The sequence below is a fragment of the Bos taurus genome, chromosome 23, assembly GCF_002263795.3.
Source record: "Bos taurus isolate L1 Dominette 01449 registration number 42190680 breed Hereford chromosome 23, ARS-UCD2.0, whole genome shotgun sequence".
NCBI lineage: Eukaryota > Metazoa > Chordata > Mammalia > Artiodactyla > Bovidae > Bos > Bos taurus.
The window spans coordinates 10,000,001-10,013,469 of record NC_037350.1 but is presented as its reverse complement, the minus strand read 5'-3'; the positions used below and the strand labels follow the sequence as shown (position 1 = coordinate 10,013,469).

The window sequence follows — 13,469 nt, the reverse complement described above, 5'->3', positions numbered from 1 at the left end:
GTAACCTTAAGATTTTAGCACTTCATATATATATATATATATATTTAAAGATTTTTAATTATTTATTTATTGCATTTCTGGCTGCACTGGATCTCTGTTGCTGTGTGGGCTTTCTCTCACTGCAGCAAGCGAGGGCTACCCTCTTTAGTTGCGGTGTGCAGGCTTCTCACTGTGGTGGCTTCTCTTGCAGAACACGGCCCCAGAGCACAGGTTTAGTAGTTGTGGTGCACAGGCTTAGCTGCTCCGAGGCATGTGGAATCTTCCGGACCAGGGATCGAACCCATGTCCCCTGCACTGCAAAGCAGATTCTTAACCACTGGACCACCAGGGAAGTCCAGCACTTCATATTTTTAAAACTTGCATGTTTGTTTATATTGCCTTGAGCAAAGATAACTCTAAACGTCATTTAAACTATGCTGGATGTTTTGAAATGTTTTCATAAAGGTTGTTCTGACTTAAGGGATGTTCCAAGCTCAACATAACATAACCAAACGCATTAGTGCTTATTCCATGCCAACCACTATTTATTATGCCTGTGTCTCATACACTCTTCCCAACAACTCTGTAAATTTTATTAGTATTACCATTTTGTAGAGGAAGAAACACAGACAAAACAAGTATATATTATCTGTTCAAGGTTAAAAGAGAGGTCATGTCAGGGGCTGAATCCAAAACTGGTCTGATCTCAAAGACCATGATCTTAAATCACAGCCCATACAGCCTCCAAGTTCTTCTAGATGACACAGAATTTAAGTCAAGAGAATGATTTAAGTTATACAAATATTGCAATATTCTATCCTAATCAATCCAGAGAAGGCAATGGCACCCTACTCCAGTACTCTTGCCTGGAAAATCCCATGGACGGAGGAGCCTGGTAGGCTGCAGTCCATGGGGTCGCTAAGAGTCGGACACGACTGAGCGACTTCACTTTGACTTTTCACTTTCATGCGTTGGAGAAGGAAATGGCAACCCACTCCAGTGTTCTTGCCTGGAGAATCCCAGGGACAGGGGAGCCTGGTAGGCTGCCGTCTATGGGGTCACACAGAGTCAGACATGACTGAGGTGACTTAGCATAACATAGCATCCTAATCAATCACTGTATTTTTAATCCCAGATTGATACACAACCCAGCAAATATGAGAACACTGCGAAAAACTGGTTAATACTGTGGAATCAAGATTTCCCTCAGAAAATCTGGGATAATAGTTGCCATACCCATAATACCAATTATAAAAATTTGCAAGGCTTAGGTTAAGGAAAAGGGAATCCAACTTTTGTTTTATAAGACTGTTTTGCAAATAATTACATTTTATGACACTGAATAGTGAGAGGGTTATTCTTTCAACTTTCAAAAATATTCTATTTTTGTGGAGAAAAGGTAAACAGAAGAAATGCTGTTCTGTGTGATTCTCTCTAGAGTCTATCTTAATTTGTCTTGAAATAAAACCTAAAGATCTTAAGTCTACACTGGCAGTGCTAGTTCAGACAGGTGTTAAGCAGTATTACCAAAGCAAAGAGTAATTTTAAGTCTAAGTATTGTGTTTAAATAGTTACCAACAACTCAAGAAATTCTATATAGTCAGAAGACCACTGACTGCACAGCCTGAGAGAGCGTATGCTTTTGGTTGGAATATTCCACCACCATGTAATTCCCTTTAAATGCCCTCCCATCAGAGACCGCATCCATTTTATCACTAAAATTTCCAGACAGCAAGAGACTGTCAAGACATTATGTAAGTACATAAGGTTAATCAGTCTATACAGTAATAATTGTCAAACATTGCTCCTAGGCTCCAGTCAAACCAACTGAACCACATTATTCATGGCAGACCTGTTTGGCAGGAACTAACCTAATCACTACATGTTGTTTCCATGAAGCCCAGAAGACCAATCCGAGACAACCAATTGTCAAATTCCAACTCGTCACATACAGCAAGGTTTTCGAAATAAATTTTGCAACAGTGGACAAAAGCAAGTGTCATGAAAAGTTACCGAATGCTTATGGAAGACACGTCAACTTTTAAAAGCAGTGAACAAGGGAGTGTGACGAAAATGTAGGTAGGCACATTTTAAATAAGTCAATCCCAAAGGAGCATTAATAGATGCCACATACTTTCTACACTATTAGTCCCTGGGAAGCAAATTTAATTACATTTTAGTCAAGACGTGCCTATTATTGTTGGTGTTCATGCACGTGTGCATGCTAAGTGGCTTCAGTCATGTCTGACTCTTTGTGACCCTATGAATTATAGCCCACCAGGCTCCTCTGTCCGTGGGAATTTTCCAGGCAGAATGCTGGAGTGGGTTGCCATGCCTTCCTTCAGGGGATCTTCCCAACCCCTGTGTCTCTTACATCTCCTGCATTGGCAGGCAAGCGCCACCTGGGAAGCCCCATTGGTGTTCATACACTTCCAATAATTAAATCCAACCAACAGCTGGAAAGCTATCTAGTTCCCCCACATTTAAAAAGGAATTAAGTAAGTAGGACTTTATTAGGCTGAAGGCTGAAAATATGATTTCACAGCCCGATGATACAAATTCTGCTTGCCACTTTTCTTGGGAAGATAGTCTCCTTTAAACTTAAACTACAAAAAGCATAAATGATCACTTCTCCAAGTAAAATGTACTGTAACAACAAAAAGGCAGAACTCTACAATAAGCGGTTTCCAGTACTCTAGACAGCACCCTTTGCAGAGCTTCATTTATTAATCACTTCTTGGAAAACATACAACTGTGAAGACTCCTACTCTACTGCCCCCACTCCCCCGCCTTTAAAGCATAATACAATCAGAAAGAAACTATGCAGAAAAAAATCTATAGTTTGGCATTTCTACTTCTGTTGGCCCTATTTGACAAAGAAATTATCAGAAAGGAAAAGAAGCATATCCATATTAAAACAAAGTATTTAAAATAATCATAAAGATTGACAATTTGTAATGACATGCTTCTGAAATACATCCAATGACTCTTGGATGAAAAGAGCAGATAGAGTGATTCTATAAAAATGAAAAACAGATCATCTCACTCTTCTCAAAAGGCTTCTCTTTCACTTAAAGACAAAATTCCTTTCAGCGGCAGATAAACCCATACATGAACCAGGATCTTGTTCCCAGTAATCTTTCTCCTTTCTTCACCTGCTTCTCTCCCCTGCGCTCACTTAGCTCCACACTGGCCTCCTTACTCCAGCCATGCAGGTCCCCTTGCTGCAGCTCCAACACAGCACGCAGTCTTCTGCCTCAGGACCTTTGCACTGGCTCGTCCCTCTGCCTGGAATGCTCTTCTCCCACATATGTACAAGTCTAGTTTTTGTACTTCTTCAAATTTTCCTTAAAATTCACCTTCTCAATGAGGTCTATCCTTACCACCCCTTTGAAAATTGTCTCTGCCCCCTGCCCTCACATGCCCGATAATCCCTCTTCCTTGTTCTACTTTTCTTCTTGTCCACAGCATTACTGCCTGCTAAATGCTATCCAATTTCCTCTTACATGCTCATTGTTTATTGCTATCTATCTGTACAATGTTCAAGGAGGACAGGGCTCTTTTTTGTTTGTGTAGTATCTAAAGTACCTAAAAACACTGTCTAGCAGATGTCAGGCACTCAATTACCACTGAATTGAATGACCCAGAACAACTCATATAGCATTACTAGTAAGACCAGGAAAGGGCATATCTTTCTGAGATACTCATGCCAAAGATCTTATCTGGTAAACAGACCAGACTCTTCTAATGTAAGGGGTAAAAGCACCAGCAGCCAGGCAGGCAGCTTAGCCAGTTTATTTCACAACAAACTACTCTCCTCATTTGACATGGAGATTACTGAAAGGTGCCCCCTACATTACCTCCAACAAACAAACCAGACTCAAAATATTACCGTATGGTCTATATTCCAGGATAAAACAAAAAAGTTAGTCAAAAGAGAATGCACTGGGCATGAATTCAGACAACTAGATTGCCAACGAGTCATAAACTAGAAAGCACAAGGTTATTCATTCGTTCAACTGCTCCATGAACAAATCCTTATTGTCGAGCACTGGGAGTATTAATAGTGGAAAAGATACAGAATTTAGATAGGAGGAAGGCCTATATACACATGTAATAGAGCATGATTAGAACTATAAAAGGGGGCATCAAGGAGCTGGAGAACACACAGGGGAGGGCTACAACTCAGGATTATGAAGCAATTAATTAGGGAAAGTTTTCTTGAGGGTCTCAAACTAAAAGCCAGACCTTGAAGCTGCTTTACCTTTTTCAACAGCTAATCTGAGAAAAAGAGGGCATCTTACTGATTGTATCAGACAAAAATGGAACGGTATTTTCTTAAAGGATGTATAATTTGTTTAGATTTCAAAGGTGAGTCTGTGACAACACCTACATGCTTTACCAACTCTCTATGCTCATTTTAGCAGACCTCTCTGATAAGGATATAAATTTCAAATATAACTGTTAATACAGATAACTCATTCATCTTTCTCCCAGGTTGCTTCTGTTCTTGTATTACCTATCTTGAGCACTCAACCTATTTTCAAAGAATAAGTATTTCTGTAAGTTCAAGCCACTGGGCTAGGAATTTCTTTCAGTGATGGAGGAAAGCACTATTTCCAAGCCAACAATGCCAATCAGTCAAATTAGGAAAACAACTCTCCTCTGCTACACACATACACACACATACAAAATCAGAATTTAGTAACAATTTTTATTCAAGTACAAAAGAAAAATTAAGGGTTATCTACTCCTTTAATTGTCTCCATTTCACAGAAATCTCTTTTTTCTGTATAATTTACACATTTCCTTCTTTGACTATCTGGAATATACTTCAAGCTCTACATAAAATCCTTACTCATCTGTTTCTTCAAATACAGTTATTACCTTCTTTAGAGGTTTTCCTCCACTAAGGTTCTCTCATAGTCTGAGATCACTTAATACCCTGTACACTGCTATGACATGGCCAATTTGACTTTGTCCTTTTAAGTTATTGTAGGTAAGCATTTAATGCTTCATCTTATTAATGAGACCATATGCAACTAAAGGCCTTTAGTTTTGACATCGTGTCTATTCAAGAAGGGTCAGCAAATATCCAAATAATAGAGCTCCGATCAATAAAAATGTAGTTAGAAATAGAGCCAAAAAGAATTAAGATATGTACAATTTTATTTGTGGTATTAAATAATTCAGTTCATCTCTCTCAACTTCTGAAAATTTATAACTACCAAAGACTGAACAAGAAAGAAAATAAACTCCCTGCTCTAATAATAGAACTTACAAGCTAGAGGGAGAAGACAGAGAATAACGAACACATGATGATAAAATTTGCTAAGAACAAGCAGCATAAGGAGTAGGCCCCGACAGTGTAGTATTTCAGCTAGGATGGTGAGGGGGAAAAAAGCTTCTGATGAAATGACCTTTCATAGAGTCTTGAAGGAAATGAAGGAGCCAGTCATGTGGATATGTGGGGAGAGTGTTTCAAGTCAACACTAGAAAGCCGGGCAAAGGTCCTACCGAGAATGTGGATGTCTGTATTCAGGGAAGAATAGAGAAGCCAGAGCGGCTGGAATGGAGAGAGTGAGTGGGGAAAGTACTGGGTGAGGTCAGAGAGTGTACAGGAGCAAAAATCATGCAGGATCTTTCAGAACCTCCAGCCTCTATTTTGTTTGGTCATTTAAACTGCTCTTCTCTCCAATTAACAAGAGTCTCAATCTATCATCAAGGATCATGTCTATTTTATTTGCTACATTCTCCAGAGAATGAATACTTAAATATAAATCTAGAAATGTCCTTTACCTATTCAGTATAATCAGCAACTTTTACACTGATATAAAAGGCTGCACCTAGTAGTTGAGCAATCATGGCTAAATAAACTAGGTAATTATCTGTCCATTGGCTTTCACTAAAACAATGGCTGCTGACTGACCCTGTTATAGGTCTTCTGCTAAATCACAGTAGAATCGAAAATCTCACTTCCACACCTTTTCACTAAGAGAGATAAGGAACTGTAACAAGGGGAGTAACAAACCCTGGATGGGAAGCTGTAAAATAAGGGGGGGAATGGCAGAAAATAGTATGCAAAGACTTGGCTATTTCAAGATTCTGGGTTTCTATTGGCAAGTAAATATATGCAGAATGCATATACAGGGCTTCCCTTGTGGCTCAGACGGTAAAGAGTCTGCCTACAATGCGGGAGACCCGGGTTCGATCTCTGGGTCAGGAAGATCCCCTGGAGAAGGAAATGGCTAAACCCACTCCAGCATTCTTGCCTGGAAAATCCCATGGATGGAGGAGCCTGGTGGGCTACAGTTCATAAGGTCATAAAGAGTTGGACACAACTGAGTGACTTCACTAAGGCATATGCATGCCACCTCCTGCCAAATATTACCATCAAGAAGCAAACAGAAATGTCCAAATGATATCTAATCATTAAAAATATCTAGCTATATCTTATAAAATTTTGTAATCTGTACAACCACATCACATGGCAGTCAAGAACAACTTGGTGGACTCATCTTCTAACTCCACATTTTCCAAACACCAGGTCTATCAGATTCCGTGACTGAACATCGCTTCTAACGATCAGAACTCACCACCTATTTATTATTCCCTTCTCAAAAGTATAGTCTTACAGATGAAGGTATGTGGGGTGCCTAAATAACTAGAAATTTAAAATTCAGTAAAAAGTTGAATATGCAGATGACACCACCCTTATGGTAGAAAGTGAAGAGGAACTAAAAAGCCTCTTGATGAAAGTGCAAGAGGAGAGTGAAAAAGTTGGCTTAAAGCTCAACATTCAGAAAATAAAGATCATGGCATCTGGTCCTATCACTTTGTGGGAAATAGATGGGGAAACAGTGGAAACAGTGTCAGACTTTATTTTTCTGGGCTCCAAAATCACAGCAGATGGTGACTGCAGCCATGAAATTAAAAGACGCTTACTCCTTGGAAGAAAAGTTATGACCAACCTAGATAGCATATTCAAAAGCAGAGACATTGCTTTGCCAACAAAGGTCCGTCTAGTCAAGGCTATGGTTTTTCCAGTGGTCATGTATGGATGTGAGAGTTGGACTATGAAGAAGGCTGAGCGCCGAAGAATTGATGCTTTTGAACTGTGGTGCTGGAGAAGACTCTTGAGAGTTCCTTGGACTGCAAGGAGATCCAACCAGTCCATTTTGAAGGAGATCAGCCCTGGGATTTCTTTGGAAGGAATGATGCTAAAGCTGAAACTCCAGTACTTTGGCCACCTCATGTGAAGAGTTGACTCACTGGAAAAGACTCTGATGCTGGGAGGGATTGGGGGCAGGAGGAGAAGGGGACGAGAGAGGATGAGATGGCTGGATGGCATCACCGACTCGATGTACGTGAGTCTGAGTGAACTCTGGGAGTTGGTGATGGACAGGGAGGCCTGGCGTGCTACGATTCATGGGGTCGCAAAGAGTCGAACACGATTGAGCGACTGAACTGAACTGAACTGAACAAGTTGAAGTGTATGATAAATGTAAAGTGCTAACTGAAATGTAAAGGGACAAATACACATAACACAAGATTTAAAGCCAACTATAAATATGCAAAATAGAGATTTTAATTAGCACAGAAAATTCTTGTTCAAAATTACTGTCTGCTCTAAACACAGCAGCCTGCAGAATCATTTGAGCCTCAGTCTTCGTTTACGCTATTTTAATGTGCATTTGAATGCATTTAGGAAGTGCAGGTACTGTGTTGCATAACACTGAGCCTACGATATACCAGTTTTCTCAAAGTATTTAAATTTGCACACTCTGCAACTGTCAGTGAAGATGTTTGACCTCCTGTGCAAATTCCAAAATGACTTTGGAAAACACTGAAATAACCACAGTCTTAAAAGAGCACTAATTTTTTTCTCAGTGATACATACATCATAAAAAGATAACAATGAAACATTTCCCAAAAGATATCCTTTAGGTTCATCATTATATTTTCACGGATTCTCTGGGATTGAAAACACTTCAGAAGTGAACCCCCCCAATTTTCATCCTTTTACAGACATTAACTGGGACCCAAAGAGGCAAAGTGACCTGTCCAAGGTCTTATAGCCAACTGTTAAACTGGTTCCAAAAGTGTCTTTAACTTATTTCCCCAACAAGATTGTGATTTCATCAGGGAAAAGACCAGTGTTTCTGATTATCCTGAGCCCTGTTCTAACACTCAACACACAGTACTGAGATTTGCCCCCGACAGGTGAACTAAGATCTTGTTTATAAAGAATCATGACCCAAATCACACAGTGTTGTATTGCAGTTATATCTCAATAAAGCTGGAAATTAATAAGTAAATAGAACCTAGCTCCCGTTAAGTAGAAAGAATACATTCCTGCTTGGTGTTTGTTGAATGAATGAAGAAATAAATGCAACTTCTGTTCAATGGGTATGCTTGTAGTCAATGGGCCTTCAAAAGGATAAAAGAGCCAACAGGCCCTACAATGGATAAAACTTAACCTCTCAAAGACACAAGCCTTATATGCTTGTTGACACAGGGAAAACAGGCTCGTAATCCACTTTCATATGCCTGAGAGAGGCAAAATACAGCATTAGCCCAGGTCAACAAATCAATTCCTTTCTTAAAAAAAGAAAAAAGTCAATCCTCATCACACCTAACATTTTGAGCTAGAGCTCAATCCTGATTCAAATGTTTTCCAAGTATATTATTAATACTTTAGCAATTTTTCCACACGTAGAATATAAAAAAATCATCATTCCTAGGGCAGTGAGAATATACTGTAACATATTATAATGGTATGACATTATACATTTGTCTAAATCCATAGAACGTACAATACTAAGAGTGACTCCTACAATAAACTATGAACTCTGGGTAATTATGATGCATCAAATAGCTTCATTCTTGGTTAAAAAAAAAAAATATATATATATATATATACACATATATCATTCTTGTTGAATGATGTTGATAATGGGGAAAGCTCTCAATTTTGTGGTAAACTTAAAGCTGCTCTAAAAAATTAATTCCTCAAAAAAGTAAAAATTAATTAATGTAAAGGAAAAAAAAAAAGCAGTTGCAATATTCTCTTCTCCAAGCACAGTCTACAGCAGGACTCAATAACTTGCAACACACATGCCCCTGCCAGGGTAGCACCCAGTAAGGAGGCTTTATAGTAATGTCAAGCAGGGCTCAGGAAGCACAGATGTTCTTAGTTATTATCTTTTTTTCCCTTCCTTTGCTCGAGTCTCAAACTTTCATCAGCAGGATCAAGGTTAATGTGGGTGGGAGTTCTTGCACTTAGACCAGACTCCCCTTTTCTCACCGTCTACTCTCAGTCATATCACATGCCTTAAACTAACCTCAAGTGGTGGGAAATTTTTTGTTACCTTTCCTCCTTCTCTATTTAATATTCTACATTTCTTTTCCCCTTTCATTAGACAGAACACACAAGCTCAAACATAGTATATCTCCCCCACCTGCCAAGCTTGCTCTCTGGGAAATGGGCACTTGGCCTAGGATAAGGGAAGGAGAAACTGAACTCAGGATGGGTGGAGTTAAGTTCATCCCTGGCGTCAACAGAGAGTAGAGGCTGTGGAAGGGCAGCCAGGGTCTGCAATTTCTCACAACAGTCATCCTTTCCAGAAATACCAAAATTTCAATAGGACAAAACATGTAACTCTGAATTCGAGGTGTTCCTTCTCTTGTATGGTATAGCCTATCTGTGAATCGGGGACCAGAGGGAGGTATGCTAATTCAGATTTCGGGAAAGGAACAACAGAGAACTCACACAGGAGCAACTCCCACAACACCTTCTGGACTCTACTGTGCACTCACACATGTGCAACCTGGGCGTGTGAGAGCACTACTGCCCCACGCGAGGGCCCTCTTGCCAGTGCCGTCAGGAGCCAGTGAGTAAACGCTCCCATCTGAGCCGCATTCCATACAGCTTTCTACAAGACCTTGGTAATTTTCATCCCAGTTGCCCACAATGGTGACCAACTTAATAACGTATTCTCATAGCAGCTTTCTCTCCTTCCCGGTTTCATTTTCCCTAGACCCTGACTACTGGTTCCCAAGAATCTCAGGCCCTGCTTTCCAGGTGTTCCAGGCTAAGGCAACAGAGGTGGTCACAAAACTGGGGCAATCAGCACTATCTATCAGCTGTCTAAACTCGTGACGCTGGCCCCTTGTCCCTGAACAGAAATCCAATACTTCAAAGATCAGCATGTATTTCCCATAGGATAAAAGAAATGGAAGAAACCATATGGAACGGGGCTCCACTACATTTCCTGATGTAAACATACCCTTTTAAAAGCTAGGACAGACAATTTGAGAATAAAAATCATGCTAAAAACTCCCTATACTCTTCTCCGTGGAACTCTTGCCAGAACCCACCACTGTCTCTCCAAATAGGGAACAACGTGCCTGAGATGGTGAAAATACGAATATATACCACCCAAATGCACTCTTCTGTATCCATCCCCCATCCCCCAGAAGAGTTGGGTGACAGGAATAAAGAATCTAAATCTAATACTGCAAAGTGGTTCAAGAGTAAAAATGGGCTGGTAATCGTCAAACTCTAGCTGAGAAGGCAAACACAGAAGATTTACTCACACATCATTGAATTCCTCCAGAGACCTTGCAGGTGTGAAAACATCCAACAGACCAATTACCTGTGAGAAAACATAAAAATCAAACAGCAAATAAATATTGAACTTATCCACCATTTATTTTAATAGGAAATAATTCCTATTAAATCCTGCTCCTAGTTCAGTAACGTCACATCCTCATATACTTAATGACTCCAATTCATGTTTTACCCAAATTATACTTTTGCCTCTTATTTGTCAAACATCACTTTTCATAATAAACCATTAAAATCTTCATGTCTTTAGAATTTAGTCACGTATAGCCATTAGCTTATCAGGAAGCAAAAAGATTTAGGACTCAACTTACACAGGCACTAATAGTTTAACGATTAACAGAAAAAAGTTGTGCTTTTACAACTGTTGCTATAGTATCATTTTTCTTTTTAAAATAGTATTATTCAATGAAAATTACTATATAATCTTCAAAACTGACATTTTAAAGCCCCAATATATCCTCTCAGTATAGTCTTGGTACTATTCTTATAACATTCTAAATATTAAGATCATTTTTTTATTTTTTAAAAATTTATTTATTGGGACTTCCCTGATGGTCCAGTGGTTAAGAATCTGCCTTTCAATGCAGGGACTTGGGTTCATTCCCTGCGTGGGGAACTAAGATTCCATGTGCTATGGGGCAACTGAGCCCTGGAGCCACAGCAAAAGATCCCGCATGCCTCAGTGAAGATCCTGCCTCAACTAAGGCCCAATGCAGCCAAATAAATAAATATATATATTTTAAATTAATGTATTTACTTTGGCTGCCCTGGGTCTTCATTGCTGCAGGTGGGCTTTCTCCAGCTGCAGCAAGCGGGGGTTACTCTTCGCGGCAGTACCTGGGCTTCTCCCTGCAGCGGATTCTCCTGTTGCAGACCAACAAGAAGCCCTCGAGCCCTCAGGCTGCAGCAGCTGTGGCTCGCAGGCTGCAGATTGAGGACTCAGAAGTTGTGATGCATGTGCGTTGTTGCCTCGCGGCATGTGGAATCTTCCCTGCTCAGGGATGAAACCCATGTCCTCTGCATCAGCAGCCAGATTCTTAACTACTGGAGCACCAGGGGAAGTCCCAGGGTAATTCCCTTAATCAGTATCAGGTATTTAGATCAGACTATAAAAATGGAAGGAAAAAAAAAAGCTAACTTTACACAAAGAAAAAACAAAGAGCTACTTTAATACTCAGTAACCCACTGTCTTTGAGCAGTTTTTCTGCTCATGGATTTATGCTGATTAATCCGCTAGAGATGGAACAGGCTACCCACCCCAGTATTCTTGGGATTCCCTGGTAGCTCAGCAGGTGAAGAATCCGCCTGCAATGCAGGAGACCTGGGTTCGATCCCTGGGTTGGGAAGATCCCCTGGAGAAGGGAACGGCTACCCACTCCGGTATTCTGGCCTGGAGAATTCCATGGACTATATAGTCCATGGGGTCACAAAGAGTTGGACACGACTGAGTGACTTTCACTCATTCAATCCACACTTACCATACCCCTCTTCCCCAGTTCCTCCTGAAACCCAGACGACTCATTTCTACAAAGCTAGGCACTAAGAAGGCAAGCAAGACACACAATTCACGTGTAATATGCCCAGCAAGATTTAAGAGTATCTGGAAGTGAAACAAACAAAAGCTAAATGGCCTTCATGAAAACTGACCCATAACAGCTCTAAAAGTAAAATATGCTAACACTCAAAATATTATCATGAAAAAGAGCCTTCTAATCAGAAAGTTATGCCATTCAACCAAATACCAATTTTTAAAACTAATTTCAATTACAAACTGAACCCAAAAGGGAAACAAACCAAAAAATTGCCCTGGAAAGCCTTTGCATCTTTTTCCAAAGGAAAGATGGTTATCAATCATCTTCTTATTCAGACAACCGTATATAAGAAAACCAAAATTATCTACAATAGTACTATCCATTATCACTAATATTTTGAGATACTTCGATTTTTCTGATGTACATAAATTAAACTGGAGTAATACTATGTATAATTTTATACCCTGCCTTGTCATTTAACATATGACTATTCTCATGTCCTCAATTGTTTTTCAATCGGGTTTCCCTGGTGGCTCAGTGATAAAGAACCCACCTGCCAATGCCAGAAACATGGGTTTGATCCTTGATCCAGCACGATCCCACATACTGTGGAACAACTAAAACCATCAATTGTTCAATACTCAGCCGTCTTTATGGTCCAACTCTCACACTCGTTGTGGGCTTTCCTGGTGGTTCAGTGGTAAAGAATCCGACCTCCTATGCAGGAGATGCAGGTTCGATTCCTGGGTCAGGAAGATCTCCTGGAGAAGGAAATGGCAACCTACTCCAGTATTCTTGCCCAGGAAATCCCATGGACAGAGGAGCCTGACGGGCTGCAGTCTATGGGGTCGTAAAAGAGTCAGACAAAACTTAGCAACTAGACTCACACCCTTACAGGACTTCAGGAAAAATCATAGCTTTGACGATACAAACCTTTGTCTGCAAAGTTATATCTCTGCTTTTTAATATGCTGTCTAGCTTTGTCTAATGAGCAAGTGTCTTTTAATTTCATGGCTGCAGTCACCATCTGCAGTGATTTTGGAGCCCAAGAAAATAAAATCTGACATTTTTTCCACAACTATTTGCCATGAAGTGATGGGACTAGATGCCATGATCTTGGTTTTTTGAAAGCTGAGTTTTAAGCCAGCTTTTTCACTCTCCTCTTTCACCCTAATCAAGAGGCTCTTTAGTTCCTCTTCGTTTTGTGTCATTAGAGTGGTGTATCATTTGCATATCTGAGGTTGTTGATATTTCTCCTGGCAATCTTGATTTCAGCTTGTGATTCATCCAGCCTGGCATTTCACATGATGTACTCTGCATATAAGTTA

At 40.0% G+C, this 13,469-nt stretch overlaps 1 protein-coding gene across 7 annotated transcripts in view; it reads right to left on the bottom strand.

Moving 5' to 3' along the window:
- Nucleotides 1-13,469, bottom strand: part of MAPK14 (mitogen-activated protein kinase 14) — a 75,331-nt gene that overhangs the window by 32,125 nt on the left and 29,737 nt on the right. For all 7 annotated transcript variants that reach the window (NM_001102174.1, XM_010818123.3, XM_059880390.1 and 4 more), the window contains exon 3: nucleotides 10,579-10,637. In NM_001102174.1, the coding sequence (NP_001095644.1) occupies nucleotides 10,579-10,637 (59 nt within the window). The remainder of the gene's footprint in view (nucleotides 1-10,578; nucleotides 10,638-13,469) is intronic.